Raw genomic sequence first — 23,007 nt, 5'->3', positions numbered from 1 at the left:
GGGGTAGCGGGAGGGAGGAAGGGGGAGGGAGGGGGAGGGAGGGAGGGAGGGGGGGAGGGAGGGAGGGAGGGGGAGGGGGAGGGGGACAGAGAAGGATGAGGGAGGGAGGGATTGTGGAAGAAGGCAGGGAGAGAGGGGGAGTGGGGCCTTGGTGAAGGGCTGGCGGAGGGAGAAAGGGGGGTTAGAGGAGGTTAGAGGAGGTTAGAGGAGGTTAGAGGAGGTTAGAGAGAGGAGAAGAAAGAGGGAGACTGGGGGAGAGGGAGGGAGACAGACAACTCTATCATGTCCCAAGTTCCTTTGAAGGTAAAGATTCATCCCAAACCAAGCGTATCTCAGATGAGACTCTGTGAATTGTCAAGAAGAATCCCCCTCATGTTGTCTGTCGGCATTGCGTGTTTACACATCAACATGCGCAGGGCTGCACTAATCAATGCAACAGCAGTGAGGACCGGGTGGCATTCCTGGCAGAGATAAAGACTTTAGTCTGACTCACCAGACAAACTTCCAGTTCCCACACGATGGCCGAGTTCAGGGCGGCAGGGAATCCCATATCAGTTGGAGAAGAGGCTCACCACTGATTGATATTTCCATGCAGGAATGTGAAATAATTTTCTCTATCCTCCTCGAGGAGAGGAATTCTAAACGTCTGATTAATAAAACCCCCAAGATAATGTTTCCCATAATCCCTTCCTGGTTGCTCCATCTTCAGAGAGCCCGAAGTCTTGTGCGTCTTCTCAGCCCACGGCTTCACGTCACTCCCACAAAAACTATCTAACTAATGAACTATCTGCAGCCCAGAATACAGTCTTGTAAACTGTTAGTTTCATACTGATTGGCTGAAGTGGACGTTCCCTTGTCTCCAGGGAGACAGACTAAGCAGCAACAACCTTGTCTTGGTTCTCGTAACAGACAACGCCTGCACTTTGTTGAGGTTGTCTTAACGTTAGAAGATGAGATAACTGCTCTGTGCCATCTAGCCGAGATGTGGTTACTTAGCGTTTGTGTTTGTTAAATACAGGTCGTTCCTTGCATTGTGTTTGTTAAATACAGGTCGTTCCTTGACCCCGAAATACTGTTAGATTTCTTATGACTTTCTACATGCCTTATTTGTCTGTCGCTTTGTATAAAAGTATCTTTTATCGGATACTAAACTTGCTAACAATGACAGAATGTTGCCTGAAATTGCACTCTGGACTAAAAGAGTTATAGTCTCTGGATGAAACACACACACCTACACTCTCTCTTTCACACGCACACACACCTACACACACACCTACACTCTCTCTCACACACACACACACACACACCTACACACACACCTACACTCTGTCTTTCACACGCACACACACCTACACACACACCTACACTGTCTCACACACACACACACACACAGGAGATTTACGGCGGGGACAGGTCTCTGAGGAGGGGGTGCAGACAACAGACATTTAATCCTGAGGATTATTTTCAGAGAGACTGGAGGGAGACTGGAGGGTGTAAATTAAGAGTATTCAGTTCATGCTGCTGCGCTTCCATGACAAAACATGATATAAGCCATTCGCATATAAATAATATACGCTTTATGTAAACAAAGGATTTGAAACCTTCTGGCTGATGGTGTCTCTGGTCCACTAGGGACATCCTCTCCCGCTTGAGGACACAGACTGATTCCTCAGGCATTAACATTTTGTTCTCTGTGAGACAAAAATCTGAATTCATGTGATTTCACCTAAACGAAGTGATTAAAATAAAACAACCAGTCACAGTAGACAGAATGCTCTTTTACATTTATTGCAGTTTTCTGTAGTCTATACATGTGAGTTTATTTACAACAGCAACCTATTTCTCTCTTCTTAATACTTTTCACATATGTATATTAATGTTCTTGATATCTAAAGCAGTATGATTTTTTGATTTAGAAATTGCGCCTATAAAAACAAAATAACCAAAAGTAGACATAACAAAGGAAGCAGGAGGACAAACTAACTTGTTTGCATCTTTGATACAACAGCAACATGTTTCATTCACAAAAGCGGAAAGAAATAAATACCATCGACACTAACAATCTACAAGCATATCAATTTTTTTATAGAACATTGATCTTGAGAGGCAAAACTGGCTGACTGGTATTGGACTGAATTCTTCTTTATTTATTCCATGTCTCAGTATTGAACATACTGACTTCTGTGTTAGTTGTAAATAGTAAATGATTGTTCACTCCCCATGTGCATTCTATGCAGTGTTATCTAAGCTGATAAATCTGAATGTTTCTGATTCCGTTGGACCAAGGCTGTGGGACAATTGCCTAAGAAATGAAATGATTGTGAAACAACACACATTTACTGGGTAAAACACGTAAAATACACTATAAAAAAAAGAAGATATTCTAAACAAAAACAAAGTAAAGATATGCAAATGCTGCTTCCTTTCCCTGTCCAGGCTTGTGGGGTGTCCCTGGGAGGGCTGCGTCGCGAGGAGAACCAGCCTGGTGCAGCTCCACCACCTCTCTCACCTTCCTGACCATCTGGCCCACATTTAGCCTGGGTGTGGCCTGGCCTGAATCTCACCTGGGTGTGGCCTGAGTGTGTCCTGGGATTGGCCCAGGTTTGGCCTATGATCTAGCCCTACAGCTGTTTGGGTTTGGTCTGGCATAGGCCCGGGTTTAAATCCCAGATCCGTCTATTATCATTCTCTTGTTTTAACTCTACAAGGCAGAGAAATAACTGGCTTTACATTCTGCAATTTAAAAAACGAATCTGCCAGGAGTTTAAAACTCAGTTTTGTGGTGCGTATGCTGCAGTATGAAATAAGAAGACATTATCTTCCCTAGAAGGTGAAGGCCTCAAACATGACACTTCCAGGTTGGTATAACAGGCCTCAAACGATATCATATATTTTTGTATTATAATTTTTTACACAAAATCTAAGACATACAACCTACAGAATAAGGGTGAGAACTTTCTACTGTCACAGACAAAAAAAGAAAGAAAACATAATATGCTTTTGAACGTTGTGATATAAAATTCTCATCTGTTAACCCAGGATAGTTTGAGTGTCTGTAGATGAAGCTGCTACTGGGTCCATTCATCCTTTCCAGCAACATCCGCTCTGCACGCGTCCCAGCCTCCAGAGCGCCACAACATCCACAACTGTGAGTTTCAGTCCCAGCCACTAATCTCACTCGACCCACCGAGAATAGCTTCCGAAAATATAAATATAGAATGGCCCTCTGTCCCATTCCTGGTCCTAGAGAGCCCCATGTCTCAGAGAGCCTCTAGCTGTTCTCGCTCCAGTCAGGCATCAGGCTGACGCTGTGCACGGCATGGTACTGCTGGTGCGGGGACAGCGTGCGAGGTAGGCCGTGAGAGTACAGGTACTCGTTGCCCTGGAGACCGGCGCCGGGGGGCGTCTGGATGGCGCCCCCAGGACTGCACTGCCGCCCCAAGGCCTGATGGGACATGGAACCCTGGTACATCGCGTGGTGGGCGTCACCCAGCTGCGGGGAGGCGTGGCCTGTGACCCCGCCCAGTCTGGACACCAGGGGTCCGGAGGTGAAGTGGGCGGAGAAGTGCTGGTAGGGAAGGCGCTCCATTGGCTGCATGGTGGCGACCGAGCAGGCTCCATAGGGCGAGACGGACGGCCAGGTGTTGCAGCTGATGTCCTCCAGGCTGGGGACGAGCTCCGAGCCCTGGGTGGAGCTGGCGTACATGCAGGCCTGCCGCGGCGCCGCCTCACTCCTGTAGGGGGCGCCGGGGAGCCCCAGGGTCTGGGGGTAACTGATGGGCCGATAGTAATGGTCGTCCTCGCTGGAGGAACTCTCCAGGTAAGCTTTCTTGTAGCTGTGCTCACCTGAGTGGCAGTCATCCTCCACTGCTGACAGATAGGCAGCGATGTTAGTCAGGAGGAACCCTTCACACAAGCCTGGGCATAGTGCACACTCTGGGCATCAGTTACACGCTGGACTGAAGTCAACTATTTAAGTGATCTCAGAGAGATCGATGAAGCTGAGATTTAATATTCATTCACATTTACATTTAGTTAGATAGCAGACGCTTTTATCCAGAGCGACTTATAGTAAGTACAGGGGACATTCCCCCCGAGGCAAGTAGGGTGAAGTGCCTTGCCCAAGGACACAACATAATTTGGCACGGCCGTGAATCGAACCAGCAACCTTCTGATTGATAGCCTGATTCCCTAACCGCTCAGCCATCTGATTCCTTCACCCTAACCCTCATTCAGCTGAGATATAGAGAACAGCTATGAAAGTAGCTACATCATCTTCACTGAAGAATATCCGGGTGTGCACATTTTATGTATTGAAATGAGCATTAGCATGCGCGTAGCCTCACCTTTCCTCTTGATGCAGTGGTAGTCCTGGCTGTGCTCCTGGGGGTAGGAGCTGGCCTGGGGCAGCAGGTCCTGGGAGGTGCTGGTCACCCCGTTCTCACAGTGGGAGTACTGGGAGCCCAGGGGGGGGGCCACGCCCTGCACCTCCCCGCTGAAGGGGCTCTGGCTGGGGCCCACGCGCTGGCGCACCGTGCTGCGGGGCACCACCGGGTATTCCTTGCTACTGCGGGACACAGGAGCGGTTAGCTCAGCTATGCTAACATGCCAGAACACACACTGCAGTTAGCTTTTAAAACAATTCCGATTCCTAAACCATTCCTAAACCGATTCTTGAAAAAATAAAAAATGAAAGTAATCAAAGAAAGTCTCTTTTAAAGAATTATTTTATGGAAAATTATTTAAATGTAACAATAGGCCTACATTTACGTTTTAAAGTAGCCTATTTAAATATATAATAGGTAACTCACCTAATACACAACTCCAACAATCTAACAATAAATAACAGTAACACTATTAACACTAAGGAGATTCATGAAAGGTGCGTTCTAATCCGGTTTGATTCGTACCGGTTGCGTAGGAACCGGTTCCATAGTGGAACCGGGTTTCGGTACCCAACCTTACTAACAAACGCCCCTGATCTCGTCACCCCCCCCTCCCCCCCTCCCTCTCCCCAGGACCCGGTGAGGGGGATGCCACCGGAGGAGGCGTTACCGGGGAGACGGTATGTCTTCCTGTGCCGGTCATCATGGAGACCCGTGAGTAGCTCATCCTGCTACAATTCTTGTGTTTCTGTTATTCCTAGCGGCTGTTTCTTTTGAACCAGTGACCTGCTTTTGCAATAAGCTCTCCCTTCTAAACCCTAACCACAAGCAGACCGGCAGAGCGGCAGAGCGTACTGTACTTGGCTGTGGCACGTAGGACTGACGAGGCTGGTTTGGCTCCACGCCAGCTTTATTCATTTACAATTTTCTACGTAGAATATCTCCATGGCTCACATTGGTATAATCTTCTGACATGCACCTACTTCATCAACATTTGCCCGTGCTGATCTCACATCTGAATAGTTAAATCCTTGTTAGAGTATTTATAAAAACTACCCTCATATTAAAGTGCTTCAAGCTGAAAAATAAAAATAGGAAATATATTATTTTTTCTCCACTTTATTGTTTTGCAAGTTTGCCAATTTTCCTTCTCGTCATAAAGTACTACCCTCAATTTACCTGCAGAGTCAGGGTCTGTAGGCTCTATAGGCTCTGTAGGCTCTATAGGCTCTGTAGGTTCTGTAGGCTCTGTAGGCTCTGCAGGCTCTGTAGGCTCTGCAGGCTCTGTAGGCTCTGTAGGCTCTGTAGGCTCTACCCCATTTGAGAAGTCTTTACTCTCCGTCTTCAACTAACAGCCATCCCAACAGTGCTGTGTGAAAAACAAAACTGCTCTTCCATGTTTGTCTCTAATTTAAACATTTCTCCCTTAGAAAGCACAACGCCTTGGTTTTTTCTGATGGGGGGTGGGGGGGGGGGGGGTGCAGGCCAGATTTTTTTCTTTGAAAACGTGTTTTCCACAAAGAGAGAGAGAGAGACAGAGAGAGAAAGAGAGAGAGAGAGAGAGAGAGAGAGAGAGAGAGAGAGAGAGAGAGAGAGAGAGAGAGAGAGAGAGAGAGAGAGAGAGAGAGAGAGAGCAGCGCTGAGGCCTTGCCAGATAAGCCATGAAAGGCTTCAACATGGAGACTGGAGTCTGCGCTCAACACTTACATCACAGGGCCAGAGGGGGGTCAAGCTGGGGCAGGGGGGTGGAGGCTGGGGCAGGGTGGTGGAAGCTGGGGTGGAGGCTGGGGCAGGGTGGTGGAGGCTAGGGTGGAGGCTGGGGCAGGGGGGTGGAGGCTTGGGCAGGGGGGTGGAGGCTAGGGTGGAGGCTGGGGCAGGGTGGTGGAGGCTAGGGTGGAGGCTGGGGCAGGGGGGTGGAGGCTGGGGCAGGGTGGTGGAGGCTAGGGTGGAGGCTGGGGCAGGGGGGTGGAGGCTTGGGCAGGGTGGTGGAGGCTGGAGTGGAGGCTGGGGCAGGGGGGTGGAGGCTAGGGTGGAGGCTGGGGCAGGGGGGTGGAGGCTGGGGTGGAGGCTGGGGCAGGGTGGTGGAGGCTGGGGCAGGGGGGTGGAGGCTGTGGCAGGGGGGTGGAGGGTTGATAAAGGGATGAGGGTTGGTGAAGGGATGAGGGTTGATAAAGGGATGAGGGTTGGTGAAGGGATGAGGGTTGATAAAGGGATGAGGGTTGATAAAGGGATGAGGGTTGGTGAAGGGATGAGGGTTGGTGAAGGGATGAAGGTTGATAAAGGGATGAGGGTTGGTAATTACCTTTGCATTCTGGACATCCTGTGCAGCTCCATGTCATCACTCCCACGGAAGCCTTTGGCAAACGGGTTGTTCTCAATCTTCAGCTGTGTTATCTGCAAAACAGCCAAACGCTTTATCATCGCTGGGACAGTTGAACATTTGCAGTATGCTGGCCTGGATTCAACCTTCCATTGAACTTTTAATTAAACAATTATCCTGTTGGACATGTCAATCTTTTTTGCTGAAACAAACGATCAAATTAAACAATTTAGTGGTACATTTTCCCATGACTTTCTTATAATATACAATTCTAAAGCCATTTAACAAATATTTCATTCTGAAATGCTGCCACTTTATAAACTTTACATTACACATGTGACTTGATGATCTTCACGTGTAACATCTCAGGCCACGCGCTGCGGTCCACTTCGTGAGAGACACCGTCACAAACCAGGTCTACGGAGCTCAAAACCGACCATTTCATAGGTTGCGTGACAGGGTCAAGCGCCGCAAGGTAAAATGGCCCTAGCAGCTTTTCCAAATTATTAAAGGAAAAGCAGAGCTCTTTACAGCAAATCGACGATGGACATGTGGCCTGTAGCCTATTATTCGTTCATCACGTCTATGAAACGTAAGTTTTCATCAGAAAGTGACTGGCATGTTTTAGCAGACGAGGTTAATTTACAGCCAACCAAACCATGCTAGCTTCAGGTCTGCTAGACGTGTGAGGGCTAACAGCCTACGTGGCAACCATCATTCGCTCCTTCACATGGACATAAGCCTACAGGACAGGACTAGACCTACTTGAAATAAGTATCGGTTTTCGGCCAGATATGGCCCACGCGCCACTAAAATGTTGGTTACAATAAAAAAGAACATAATGAAGAAATAATACTTTTAACAGATTCCTAAAATTGTATCTAGGTTGCCAGGTTTAGGGGATAACCCTCTGGTAAGGAGAGCGTTTTGACAGGTGATTAGCTCACGAGTCTGGTGTGGTTCCCGCCTCCTGACAACTGGATTTTTGTCCACGCGCTGGCTCACACTTTCTCCTAAACCTTGTAAAATATATCTTGTTGAGACACACGCGTCTTAGCTTCTCGTTAACGCACGGTTCTTTTGGCAAAAGAAAGATTTTCATTGGAATCAAAAATGTGAAACTATACCTTCAGTTATTAGGAAGCCTATACGGCTACTTAAACATTCACTTGGTTTCGAAACATGCATTTACGGTAATATATATATTTTTTTTTCAAGCCCAAGTCCCACTTTTAAATAGCGTAGCCTTGAGACCTGATATTTTGCAGATGTACGTGTATTGTTAAATTAACATTAAATAAACAAAATTAGTTTGCGTTTTTTGGGTTTTCGAATTTTAAATTAGGCCTTAACGTCATTCACAAAATAGATTTATTCAAAACGGCACAGAGTAGGCCTACGAGTAGACTCAAGGTAAAACATTGTCTTCTAAAGTGGCACGCTGCCGTAGGCCTTCAGAACACATTTATGGGGATTTGATTTTAGATATGTCTAATTGATACAAATACCCTGTATTTCTTTAGCCCGCAAAGTGAACTTTTTGTTTTTACAACCAAGTCAGTTCGATTCTACTATTAGGCGAAAATTATCTTGCATTACCTCATAAGCTACTATAGGAACAAAGTTTTTTTATCTTCCTCTCTATAAAACCTATTAATATAGCCTAATAGCAAAAATATATTTTCCACACATGCAATAACATCAATTTCATGAATTAGTTGAGAAACAAACCAGGTTTATTCAGAATGCCATTCCTGCTTAAAATTCTCCCTCATTCCTGAATCTGCTCCTCAGGTGAAGCTGGCCTGGGCGCGGTGGGTCGCCCTGTTCTCCACAACACATGACGCAAAAACCCTTTTGGTATATGTAACATTGTTTGATCAGACACTGGTGATAAAACAAGAAATCTTAAATGGATGTTTGTCTGGACGTCTGGCAAGCTCTGGCAAAAATAATTAGCCTAGTGTTGCAATCTCAGCCCCTTAAAACTCGAAAGTAATGAATGGTTTCTTCAGAGAGTCAGTGATTTGGACTTCCTGTTCCCAGAGTTTTTGAGAATTCGGATTGGCTCCGGACACATAAAGGGCCCTCGTGCCCTTACCCATATTCACAGAATCTTTCATCTACATAGTTAAAGACGGATGTTAAATAGACTTTGTTAGTGCGCTCCAAAACTTAAATTAGCGTCGAAATTCAATGAAAATTAATAAGACTTAGTTTTCTTATTTAAGCAAAGTAAATATTGTAAAGCACACTGTGTTAGGCCTATATAGTAGACTACATAGATAGGCTAGGACATAAAATAAATGATGGATTAAACAAGTTGAAAGTGCACGTTATTCTTACAACTAATTTGGAATTACTAGCCTACTGATTGTTGATTAAAGCTATATATCCTAATTAGTTTCTTTCATCAGCATTATTCATGCTTTAAAAGTTCAAAATAAATCAACATTCGGGAGACAACAAACTAATGAATAATAAGTCTGCCAATAAGGGACAACCGGCCGAGCACAATTAACCTAAAACAAGATTTTAGGCCTTGAACCCATTATTCTACATTCATGAAAAATAGGCATAGGGCCTATTTATCTTTCTGCACAATGATTAAATGTAACGACTATTGTGCAAACTGACCCAGACTAGACCTATACACAAATATTCGTCTGTAAAACTCGTAACACCTCGGAGATTCTGTTGAAAATGTCAGGGAATTTGGCTACACGTTCAGACAACAAACAACCTCTCACTACAATATTAGTAGACTGGTGTCATTATAGCCTAATAATAAAATAACATCTACAGACTGACATACAGAGCTTTTAAAGTCACACTGCATTTAAGTAAGACAACGCATGCGTTTTAACTCAGGCACCCGGCACGATCACCATTTCAGCCTAATCTGTTCACTCGGCGAAAGTGGAACGCGGACCATGCAGTCACTCCAACTTCTAAATGTCTCGAGGTCATGTCTATCCAATACTTCAGACATGCGCTATCCTCAGTCCCATAAGTCTCACATCTGTCAATGATACGGTATCAGACATATCTTGTGCTCACGTTAACATGTCGCTGCAACAGACAGTTTGCGGTGATAGGATATATTCCACCCGCTTTATATTCAATCGTTGGTAATGAGCTCAGTCGTCGGTACAAGACTATTTCTGAAGCGGACACACAGCCAGCCTACTGTAGAGAGCAGCTAGGGTGTATATATGACTGATTCGTTTATAGTTTAGCGTCATTTCTAAATTTACAACGCAATTACATTGTGGACACACGATTGTTCAATTGTTCACCAGTCACGATCTTTCACTATTCTCAAACCATGAACACTCCCCATGGCTTCCAGTGCTTTGATTATTTAAAACCAAATGTTGAATTGCAAGGAGGCTACAATACAAATTGGCCTACGTTTAAAATGATGATATGATTGTTCTGGTCCACATACATTAGTAGTCACCTCTTGTTGTTTGATTGAGAGATTGAGAGACCACGGAAGTGGACCTACCTTGTGATTCTGATAGGACGTGACTGCGATGAAGGCTGTCTCAGGGAAGACGTGGGTGCAGAACGCAGTGTTTTTAGATCCAAACCCGTTGTTTTCATCCGCTTTAACGATGTGAATCCGGGGCTGGTATTTATGCATCGAGTTCAGGATAATCTGAAGTGAGAAAATGCCGTTAATCGTTTTTTTGTACTTTGTTAATTCCTGACAAATACATAATCCCAACCAAACATCAATGAGATCCCAATTCAGGGCTCAAATATCACTGTTTCACAGTTATTAAGGTTTTAATTTGATGGCGTTAAATCGGTTCATTCAGACAATGAAAACCAGGAACGGGAAAATATTACAATCTAACAATAATACAAATCTGACCAATATTATACCGAAAATGAAAGAAAGAAAATTGTGCAAAAATACAATTCTTAAATACAGTTGCATGTAATATATATATGGGCCTATATATATTTTTTTTTCTTCTTAAATATTTTTGAATCAAAAGCTGCACATGACTTATGGATCAGAGAGAGATACACACACATCCACAGTATATAATCACATTATGAATTCAACCACCATTATGTAACTGTATATAGCCTCAGTGGATCATTTTTCCATACATCACAAAGCTATCTACCCGACATTACAAATACACCAAGTAAATGAGTTCCTACTGTGTAGCACATGGCTGGCCACCCTTTCCCTGCTTTCTCCCTGACCATGGTAACCTAGTTAGTGCCAAGTGATAAATCCAGCCAAGGGCAAGCCTGGTGACTTAAAGAAGCTGGCCAACTCAGAGCCTAACCCTAGCCCTGGACTATCCAAGGCCTAACCCTAACCCTGGACTATCCAGAGCCTAACCCTAACCCTGGACTACTCAGAGCCTAACCCTAACCCTGGACTACTCAGAGCCTAACCCTAGCCCTGGACTACTCAGAGCCTAACCCTAGCCCTGGACTACCCTAACCCAGGTCCTCCTTTGCCGGGCTCCAGGATCTGCAGGTCTTAGTTTAATTATTCTGACAGAGTATGGAGTCGCGGGCATCAACCGTGAGCGATGTAATGATTTTTAATTGAATTAAATCCATTTAGAGATAACAAAACTTTTTTTTCTTGTCCTCTGCAAGGTCTCCCTCCTGCCCCCTCTTGCCCCCTCCTGCCCCCTCCTGCCCCTCCTGCCAGCTAGCTGCAGGCTTGTTTGTATACCTTCTTCCTACACTGCAGACATCAGTGAGAAGATTCTCTGACCCCTCCTGTTGGGGCATCCCCAGCCATGACCCCAGTACACTCTCCACTCTGATTCAGACACTGGAAAATGTGTGTCCAAAATAGTCGCCTCTGGTCAAATATCAACAGAAACTGGGTTGCATGAAATGCTTTTGCTTTCTTTTGTGTATAAGAATTATAAAAAAAAAAGTATATTCTGACAAAAACATGGTGTGTGTGCGCATGTGTGGTGTGTGCGTGTGTGTGTGATAGTATGGGTGTGTGGTATGTGTGTGTGGATGTATGGTGTCAACTGCAAGACTAGTCTTCCCAACACCAACCACAGACTGCTTTCCTAACCTCTGTGTGTGTGTGTGAGAGAGGGAACAGGGTGGGGGGAGGGGGGCTGGAGAGGAGGACCACCCAGGGGCCCCAGCACACGCCTCAACCCCGGCCCCCATCCCTGAGCCCCCCGGCCCCCATCCCAGAGCCCCCCCGGCCCCCATCCCAGAGCCCCCCGGAGCCCCCTCCTCTGTGATAGTGTTTAAGGATAGTGAGGGATCACCCTGCCCCCGGCCCCCATCCCAGAGCCCCCCGGAGCCCCCTCCTCTGTGATAGTGTTTAAGGATTGTGAGGGATCACCCTGCCCCCGGCCGGCTGCCCCTTGCTTTCATGCCCCCCCACATCAGAGACGACCCTCCTGCCCTGGGATTAACAGGCTTTGTACACCATCATCTACTGCCAACAAGACGTAAACACTGGGACATCCACCGGCTGCCTCTCCTGGAGGGAACACACCGCCCGGACGAGGGAGAACGCTATGACCAAGACGAATAACACGGACAAACGGTCCTGGAGTGGAGAGCAGGGAGATCAAAGCTTGTTTTGGAACGACGGGCCAAGAACCAGCGATGGGAACTCTTGAGATTCTTCTGCGGACTTGAGGTGTCAGTGAGCCTTTCATAGTGCAGCCCAGGGAATATCCTGCTACCTAAAATACCGACTATCAAGGTAAATAGATCTTTATTACTGGGAGCATAGCAATTGACAGGGGACACACTCATTCTCCAATTGCAAAATCTTCCATTTTGCAATATGTGTCCAGAATCCACAACGAAAACTGAATCTGAAGAGTAACCAAAACAAATCAGTGGTTCTCAGTTCCTGCTTCCCGGGGATGTGGTTTGACCTAAGACCTATATCTCCAATCATCCATCCTAGCATTCTTTTTTATCATAATAATAAACACTTTTCATTTCTAGGTCACCCTTTCACTATCAAAACAACCAACCAGTAAGTAAATAACAGTAAATAAATCAAGTGCATGCACTTATGGTCATAATACGTTCATTTAGCAGACACTACCATGGCAACATACAGGGGGGGATTTTGAACCTGCTAAATCTTGATCTAGAGTCAACTGCTCTACTGCTGAGCTATACCCATCTCCGTGCTCTACCACTGAGCTATACCCATACCCATGTTCTACCACTGAGCTATACCCATCCCCATGTTTTACCACTGAGCTATACCCATCCCCATGTTCTACCACTGATCTGTATCCATCCTATAGACCATGAGGGCAGGGCAGCCCTGAGGGCTGAGTGTGTACAGACTGGACCAGACCTTCTCTAACAGGCTGGATCAGATATTCTCTAACAGGCTGGATCAGACCTTCTCTAACAGGCTGGATCAGACCCTCTAACAGGCTGGATCAGACCTTCTCTAACAGGCTGGATCAGATCTTCTCTAACAGGCTGGATCAGATCTTCTCTAACAGGCTGGATCAGATCTTCTCTAACAGGCTGGATCAGACCCTCTAACAGGCTGGATCAGATCTTCTCTAACAGACTGGATCAGATCTTCTCTAACAGGCTGGATCAGATCTTCTCTAACAGACTGGATCAGATCTTCTCTAACAGACTGGATCAGATCTTCTCTAACAGGCTGGATCAGATCTTCTCTAACAGACTGGATCAGATCTTCTCTAACAGGCTGGATCAGATATTCTCTAACAGACTGGATCAGATCTTCTCTAACAGACTGGATCAGATCTTCTCAAACAGGCTGGATCAGATCTTCTCTAACAGGCTGGATCAGACCCTCTAACAGGCTGCATCAGATCTTCTCTAACAGGCTGGATCAGACCTTCTCGAACAGGCTGGATCAGATCTTCTCTAACAGACTGGATCAGATCTTCTCTAACAGGCTGGATCAGATCTTCTCTAACAGACTGGATCAGATCTTCTCTAACAGGCTGGATCAGACCTTCTCTAACAGACTGGATCAGATCTTCTCTAACAGGCTGGATCAGACCTTCTCTAACAGACTGGATCAGATCTTCTCGAACAGGCTGGATCAGACCTTCTCTAACAGGCTGGATCAGACCTTCTCTAACAGACTGGATCAGACCTTCTCTAACAGGCTGGATCAGACCTTCTCTAACAGACTGGATCAGACCTTCTCTAACAGGCTGGATCAGACCTTCTCTAACAGGCTGGATCAGATCTTCTCTAACAGGCTGGATCAGACCTTCTCTAACAGACTGGATCAGATCTTCTCTAACAGGCTGGATCAGACCTTCTCTAACAGACTGGATCAGATCTTCTCGAACAGGCTGGATCAGACCTTCTCTAACAGGCTGGATCAGACCTTCTCTAACAGACTGGATCAGACCTTCTCTAACAGGCTGGATCAGACCTTCTCTAACAGGCTGGATCAGACCTTCTCTAACAGGCTGGATCAGATCTTCTCTAACAGACTGGATCAGATCTTCTCTAACAGGCTGGATCAGACCTTCTCTAACAGACTGGATCAGATCTTCTCTAACAGGCTGGATCAGATCTTCTCTAACAGACTGGATCAGATCTTCTCTAACAGGCTGGATCAGACCTTCTCTAACAGACTGGATCAGACCTTCTCTAACAGGCTGGATCAGACCTTCTCTAACAGACTGGATCAGACCTTCTCTAACAGGCTGGATCAGACCTTCTCTAACAGGCTGGATCAGACCTTCTCTAACAGACTGGATCTACAGCGCCGCTATGTTTCAGCTTCATGTCTGTAATTATAAAATGTCTCAGAGTTATTTCAACCAGCTGGACCAACAAGCCCATGGAAAGACTTTCTGGACCGGCACCAGTTTGTCGTTTATGAATCCCTCGATGCTGTCTCACAGCACGAAGGAGGCTAGGCCAGGAACCACTGCAACCAATCAAAAATGCATTCAGGGCCAGAAATTTACAACACTGCTCACATTCCAGGATCATGTTTCATTCTACCAGCTGGGTTTGGCAATGGCAGCAATCACTATCACTACTCACACACCAGCCAATAGGCCATGGGATCAGGACAGATAGGTGTGTGTGTGTGCGCTTGGGAAAGTGGGTGTGTGTGTGTGTGTGTGTGGGTGTGTGTGTGTGTGTGTGCGTTTGTGTGTGGGTGTGTGTGTGTGTGCGTTTGTGTGTGGGTGTGTGTGTGTGTGCGTTTGTGTGTGGGTGGGTGTGTGTTTGTGTGTGGGTGGGTGTGTGTGTGTGTTTGTGTGTGGGTGGGTGTGTGTGTGCGTTTGTGTGTGGGTGGGTGTGTGTGTGTGTTTTTGTGTGTGGGTGGGTGTGTGTGTGTGTTTTTGTGTGTGGGTGGGTGTGTGTGCTTGTGTGTTTGTTACTTAACAGAAGGAGCATGCCACCAACTGTTAATAGACAAATTAGCAGAAAGAAAATACTTTTAATTCTAAACGGAACATTAATGAATATGAGAAGTTTTCATACAGAATCAGAACTTAACTCACTATCTGTTGTGACCTGCACTCTTATCAGAGAATAACAAGAGTATGTGACTACACACTGATCAATAAGCTTATTAAAGAGCTTCTATGATCAATTTGCATACACTTACATTGTGGGATCAAACCACATTCTCTGGGTTAAGGTTCCCACCCAAGCAGTGACCAGAAACCAACAGTGACCAGAAATCAACAGTGACCAGAAACCAATTCTACACCAGATAGGCCAAAACAAATCCACACAGCTCAATTAATAAACTAGAAATTACTCATTCATCTGTATGCTCATTGCTAGTTTATTTTTCAAGTCTTCAAATACATAGGCTAATGTTTGATGTAGCTTGATCACAAATGAACATATTTTCGCATCTTTATTTATATTGTTTTTATGTTTTGCACAAAGGATCAGCACTCTTGAGTTAAAACTAGTGAAATTCTCTGCCAGGTCTAATTTAGCCACAAAGTCACCCACACCCCAACCCGGAGAAAACTCCAGACGCCATTTATAGACACTCATGATCACATGGCACGCAGTAGACCACGATTTGTGGATTACCTTAACGGTATCCTTATGAATTATTAAAATGCATTTTATCATATTGAAAATATTAAACGGTTGCTTGACGTAATTTTAAGAACCCGTGAATAATAAATAAATAATAGGCTACATATTAACAATTAAAATCACAAACGTACGTGTCCAAACGGATCCAGGTGGTTGTTCGTCAGTTTCAATTTCTGGAACGAGACGAGCTGCCTCATCCAGTGCGCGCCGGTGGCGGGAGAGTCCGGGTGAACGTACAGCCTCCCGGGCATGGCGGGCTCGGCCTTTCCTGTCACGGACCTGAAGCAACAATTACACTTAGTTTACTACAGTAGGCCTCGCGGTCTGAACACTAGGAACACTATCCACAACAAAACGCACTGTTGAATGGCTTTTTGAAAGTAGCCCTAGGTTAAAAAAAATCATATCGGTCGTTTTTACACTGTTTGATTTGAAGAATGTTTGATTTGAAGAATGGTTGATATAGCCAAAGATAACTTTTTCTTAAATCATAAATCCTGCGTGAGCAAGGTATTACACAGCAGAGCTAATTCCAACTACTTAAAAAAAAGTTGTATTCCTATCTTTGAGAGTCGTCTGATTGAGACTCAGTTAGTTTCACCGCTCAGCCAAGATTAGAGGTAGCAGACTGGCAATGTCCAACATTGTTGTCAGACAGAAGTCCACAATTAGTTCCGGAACATGCGCGGAACAGGTCATTATCGGTGTTACTAACATGTGCCTTCAAACAAGCTAACTGTCCATTGAGAACCACTGACCCACACGCGCATTCTGGCCTCTATTTTTAGGAGGACATAACACGAAATACATTGGCGTTTCGTTAACAGAATAAAAAAGCGAATGGTTTGAGTGTTTTTGCTGAGGGTATTGGACTCCAATAACCATCCCGGTTTATGAGGAATCAAGTGGATCTGTATGTTCGCAGGAGACTTAAGCAAAGCTCATGCCGTGAAAGGGAGGGTAGCTTATGGCCTATCGAATAAACATAATTAGAATTGTAAAACGTAAATACCAGATTAACGTAACAGAAGAAAAAACTGAAACATAAACGACTGTTTATAAAAAATAAACTAAGTAGGCCTGTTGCTTTTAGATAACCGGGGATGCCTGCTCAAACAAGGCACATATTTGGATTAAAAACTTCCGGGATCTTGAAGACAATTTGTCTACATGCTACAGGTTGCTTATTGCACCTCTGAAATACTTTTAGGACTGTGTCCCTCTGAGTTTTGTTTCTGTCCTGTCCATTGGCAATACATGTCACGTTGGATAAAATAATTGGCTAAATTGATGAAAATGTACATGTTATTATCAGTGGGGATATAAGTAATTGTTTTACTTATATAATTACACACCATTTATTATCTGCGAATTTGTAGCGATGGTCATCAGCTGGCACCACGTCCATGAGCAGGATGTATTTAGTTTTAGGGTTCAGTCCCGTAACCTTCACTTTAAAGCTGGGAAACATTCGCCTGGAATTAAAACAACATAACATGATAGTTATCACAAACGACAACAGACAAATATATTCATGAAATAGAAGTATTTAGCGACATGTTCTTTTAGCTATATAACGAGTAGATTTGACTGAGAAGGGAGCAACTTAGATAGTTTGAACTTGAACCCTGCATATTTTTTACGTTCAGTGGGAACGTAGAATTGTTATGGCGTTCGACATGTTCACTATAAAGATTCTGCTCAACTGTATGTCTCCTGATAAAGGACGGGCGAAATTGAAAGAGAAGGTGAAACAACTTGATGATCTGAAGAAGCTGATGGTTTAATCTTTAACTGCCAAAACAGAAGCATAGCCGTAAGCTACATTTTGACTCAGGCCTATTCATTTGGGAGTTTTCCCCCCGATTCAAAACATCCCAAATGTAGACAAGGTCCTATAGCCTATATTCTGGCCAACCATTTATCACGCAAATGTTATATTTAGAATGCTTGCTATAAATGCAGCAACACTACATAACCGTGATAGTTCAAAGTCATATAGCAATAAAAGGCTGGGCCCCACCAGGTTACAGAAATAGTGGAACTCCGGTTGGGATATGGCAGTGGAGTCAGTTGCCTACCGGCAGTACCGGTAGTACCAGCACCATGGTGAGGAGAAATGTAGCAGGCTGAGCTGGGCTGGCTAATAACTTCTCACGCCAAAAGTGAGGAAATGAATGAAGTGAATATAAAGAGGTCTTTATGCAGCTCTGAATGGAGAACACGAATCGCTCACCCACCGTGGATATGGAGACGGTGCTGCAATGAATAAGAAATACCTGCGAGCCACCAGACGATTTGTTAACACGAGGTGAGACCACCGACCATCATGCATATTCAAGTTCACACTCAGCCCTCCGTTATTTTGACTATTCATTCCTCACCGGTTCAGAAGCAGTGTAGGCTAATCTGAAGAAGGTCAGAGGGCACGGGCACGGCTCGTTATAACCACTCAAATGCCCAAGTTGTTTCTTTCATCAAAAAAGAAAACTGATCATATTCGATCATCTATCGCTTGTTTACACCACTGACACAATCTAGAGAACATCTTGAAAATAATATGGACATTAAAAGTAGGAAGATTTTTTACTTGTTGGCTCGCCTTGACCTAATTAGCCTAAGCATTGCATTTAGCCTACAGAGTGTTTTAATACAGCCCTAGGCCGGCAGCAAATACCACGCCAATGCAGAAAACAACCGTGTAGGATAACATCGCTTTATATTTGAGAAACTCAAACATAAAATTCCTATTTGTGTATATCAGATCTTTGTTAGATTCCCTTACTAATGTTTTACCACAGAAACCAATAGAACACATTTCTGAAACAGCTTTTAACTTGCCATTTTAAACACAAATTAATCAGTACTGTTCAGGTAACTTCCGAATAAGTCATATTTGTGCAGGTGCCACCGAACATATTTTTCCAATATAATTACTGAATAGTTCCTTGGATGTGCGAACACTTGTTTGCGAACTTATTTCTTACCTTCCAGCTTTGGTTATGATCATCTCCGTCCCCACCTCGTGGAACTTCGCCCACAGATCCCTCTCGTGCAGGTACACTTTGATACCTTCCATTCCCTTCAAAGTAACATTTCAAAAAGTATGAGACTCAAGATCGGTCCCGTAAGGGGCCTTTCACAACACAGAACGAGACGGGAAGCTGAACGGACAGCACAAGCTAGTCCAATAACTGATTCCTCAATCAATATCTTTATAATAAACTGTTTTTTTGTTTTGTTATTTAAACTTAGGCTATAACAGGGAGTGACACCGTGGGCTCCAGCACGCGAGCCTCTCTTAAATTTTTTTGCAACTTTTTGCAAATTCTTCAACAAATCACAAGATCAATGCCCTAGAAGACAGGATCTCACAGCATACATTTTTTGCCTACAAATTATAAATATAAAAAAATGGTTGATTAATGGTTGAAGAATTAATAAATACATCAAGACAATTACTGGACATAAGTTAATAAAATGCGTAAATAATTTAATTTCACGTAACACAAATAAATCAAAATAAAGTTGGTCAATGCTTGTATTTTCCCCAAATTCTGATTTGAAGGCGATAGTTAGTAGGTTGTATGGGTTACAGCCCCATAAGTCCCGTCTCTGCAACCCCGGGACAGTAACACACTGTCTGACCACATTTGATCACGGTTAGAAGACATGAAGCTGACCTGTTGAATATAGGTTGTCTGGGAGGACGGAGATTTGGTTGAAGTTCCATTTTGTTTTTCCGCTTTAGTCTCCGTGTTTAATTCTTTTGAATCCGAATTGCTGGGCGAACTTGGGAGGCCAAATGTTTGCTCTTGCTCCGCCATGTCTGGAGTTTCGGAGGCCAAGGCCCCAACTGTCACGGACAAACAAAGACGCGTTTTAGCAACATAAACTGGAGTTTATGTCTACAATGTGTCTAGAGCATCAACAATAAAAACATTCACCTCGTTGAAATTAGTTGTGGCTGAAATTTGGTCATGATTTCACACTGTGTGCACACATAGGCTAAATAATCACACACACGCTCCCTCACATACACACATGCACGCACGCTCTCTATCTCACACACAGACACTTTAAGTAATTGATCATCACAATCTTAGTTTGTATACTGTTGAGCAGTTGGAAACGTCAGGAGGCCTAACTAAGGACTACTTCTCATCCTACAGAACGTGAGATCCTGGCAATGACGGAAACACGCTGAAGATGGACTTCTCACAACTACAACAGGTTTACATGTGTGGATTGGACAGCTAAACAATTTGAAAGAAATAAGTGAGAATGATATGATTTGTAACTCAAAAAGAAAAAAATACCCGCACAGGAAACAATACTTTTCATGTGCCTAGATAGTTTCTGGCAACCTATAGAATATGCAGGGCCTGCAGTCACCATGTTACGTTGCAATTTTAAATACATTTACTTTCAAGCCTATAGGTTAATTGTTAATCAAAAAAAACTCAGGGCCTGTAGCGTCTAAGCAGTAGAAGACGATCTGCAGCAAATTAAATGCTTCAGCTAAAGTAATAACAATAAAATCAATATGGGCATCTCTGCGCGCCCGCCAGCACAACCCTGCTGTGAGGGCCTGAATTTGACACGAACAGCGATAACAATAACTACATCTCTGCCCACTGGAACGCGCGGCTCTCAGAACATCAGAAACGTCTTTACCTTGTAAACAAAAACGTCACTTTCAGAGTTGCGGTAGGAACGTTTTGCTCGTTTCTTCTTTAAATGTTCGATGGTTTAACGAGTTTCCTTTCAATTCAATGTATAATCCCAACCAGTCGCCTGACAAAGCTATCCAGTGTCTCCATGGATTGCCCCTTTTTCTCCAGAGCGAGTCCAGATTTACGAAAGCGTGCAATAAAGCGAAACGACACGCGCGAATGCTTGTTGAAGGTTCTTGCTAGAAAGCTCCAGGACGCTCTATGTTGCGATATTGCACATTTTAGACTCGAGGAACGTTATACGGTAAGCATACCCCTCTGACAGCACAAAACCGTGTAGATGTGTTCCAGTGGAGCAGGTCCGTAACCTCCTTCTTCCTTTCCTGCCTCCCTCCCTCCCTCCCTCCCTCCCTCCGCTCTCTCTCTCTCTCTCTCTCTCTCTCTCTCTCTCTCTCTCGCTCTCTCTCGCTCTCGCTCTCGCTCTCTCCCGCTCTCCCTCTTTCTCGCTCTCCCTCTCTCTCTCGCTCTCCTCCGCGCACCAACAGGACGCGTTGCGAGGCGGAAGCTCAAAGTCTGTGACGACTGGACGGCTCCCGCTCAGTGTGTGAGTAGCTTTGGTGAAACCCCAAATGAGGTCTTCTGGTTCGCCGCCCTCGTGCTCCAGCCCCCCGTTCTCTCTACGCGTCTCTCTGTTCGGCCCTTCAGGACCCTGTTGTCCAGAATTAAGACATCAACTAAAAAACTCCCAGTATGATATGCGTTTTATAAACCACCCAGGGTCAAATCTCATCCCATCCCCAAAACAACTAAACAAAATCTGTAATATTATGATTAAAAAACTACTGGGTGATAAGATGCGTGTTTAAATGGTTAGCGCAGTAGCTAGAAGGACACAGGTTAATTGTGCATTTTGATAATAAATGCATTGTGACAATGAACATTTGGGGATGAAAACCGTTAACACAAACAAAACCTAATGTAAACATTAGCCCTAAAACAGGGAGTTGGATACAAAAATTCAATAGTAGGTTATATATTTTTTCAAGGCTATAAAGCTGTCTGAAGCCCATGTTGGAGTAGCCGACATTAGGTTGAATTATGTTTAATTAATATGCAGCTATTCTCAGAATGCCGCATCCAGTTTACGGGATTGTTACAGGTTGCACCGTGTGACAGTAAAGACCCGTTCTGCCGGAAAGCCACCTCTCCTCTCGCGCTGTGACCGCGAGCCGTGTCTGTGTCCACTAGGAGGTCAGTATTTAGACTTCTAAGCAGATTTCAGGTTTTTAAGTTAATTAGCCTAGCATAACCCCTTTAGAAACAAACCACGGGCCCAACGCGCACCACAACTGTGACAATGGCCGCTAGAGGTAAACAGTGAGTCACAAATACTCGTTTTAATCACAGGTGTCAAAATATAGGCAAGTTGGCCTACCACAACCCAATGGACCACATAAAGGCAGGCTAGACATTAACACTAATTGTGAGCCAACTTCTTAAGATGGAAGGCCGTGCCAGTCTTGTTCAACTTCAACAAATGTGATCAAAATTATGTTTATTCAACTTTATTTGGTAGCCTACTCTCTGTGCTTTGCATATTATTTTACGGACATGTCGAATGGGACACACGTGCCCTACGGTGATAACTGTGCTATAAATAGTGAATGATAACCCGCTAGTTCTCTCACGGGAGTAGTCTTTGGGAACCTGTTAGGCTATATGATAAAACTATAATCCAGGAAACTCATGATAAAGTATTTGACCGCAGGGGGCAACAGCCCAGGCAATGGCAAACGACATACAATGTTTCATATATATTTAATCCGAAAGTCGCTATTGTAGTGATAGGTGAGAGTGTAGAGTAACTTGGCATAACACCTTCGGCGTGCGTCGGAGGACTGAATCCATGTAGGTATTGGCTGTGTGAGTAAGTCCGCAGCCGCTGTTTTATTAGTGCAATATCCATAGCGTACGCTACGAGTCACGAATATCGTTGACGCATTTTAAATAGTTCTACTTGTGAATGTGAGTTGTATAGCTACTGTAGGCTAATCAACACAGAACCGCAAGTGCGGCAAAAGAGGATGATTATTTAATGCACTAAATTACCCCCAGGGCACACGCTCATTCACAGTGGTTCTCACAACACATGGTTTTGTAAAACACAGATGGACAAAACAGTCATTTCAACATGAGCATAAACAGAATTTAGACGGAAAGATTGAAATCACAATATGATTTTAGAACTGAAGTAATTGCTTAAAATACATAGGTCTACAGCGGTTAGTTTATTTTTTATGACGGAAGAAAAGTTATATGTTCTAGATTTTCTGAAGGGTTATCCCAGAAACAACGGACAAAATATAACCACTTCTCTACAACTTCTGCAGGGAACAAACGTCCACTAGAACGGTGCTGTGGGCTCTGTGCGTTCTGGGAGTCAGTGTCACATGCACGCCGACAGAATAGTCTGCACCTACAAATGGGTCTTCAAACAAAGAAATATAAAATATTGAAGGTAGGTGATATACAAGGCGCACCCCAAAACTGAACTTTTCTCCAAAAA

The 23,007-nt window shown here is 44.4% G+C and overlaps 1 protein-coding gene across 1 annotated transcript; it reads right to left on the bottom strand.

Moving 5' to 3' along the window:
* Positions 1-3,271: 3,271 nt before the first annotated feature.
* Positions 3,272-20,745, bottom strand: tbx5a (T-box transcription factor 5a). Its single transcript, XM_047017000.1, has 9 exons — positions 20,443-20,745; positions 19,449-19,621; positions 18,753-18,847; positions 17,121-17,240; positions 15,897-16,044; positions 10,217-10,369; positions 6,688-6,779; positions 4,347-4,567; positions 3,272-3,867 (listed from the first exon to the last, which is right to left on the bottom strand). Exons 2-9 carry the CDS (start codon positions 19,590-19,592, stop codon positions 3,272-3,274), a joined length of 1,569 nt encoding a protein of 522 aa, XP_046872956.1. The 5' UTR covers positions 19,593-19,621; positions 20,443-20,745.
* Between the last annotated feature and the right edge of the window lie 2,262 nt (positions 20,746-23,007).

Source organism: Hypomesus transpacificus, unplaced genomic scaffold (assembly GCF_021917145.1).
Source record: "Hypomesus transpacificus isolate Combined female unplaced genomic scaffold, fHypTra1 scaffold_449, whole genome shotgun sequence".
NCBI lineage: Eukaryota > Metazoa > Chordata > Actinopteri > Osmeriformes > Osmeridae > Hypomesus > Hypomesus transpacificus.
Note: the sequence above shows the minus strand (reverse complement) of the source record. Positions and strands in the feature narration are given on the sequence as shown.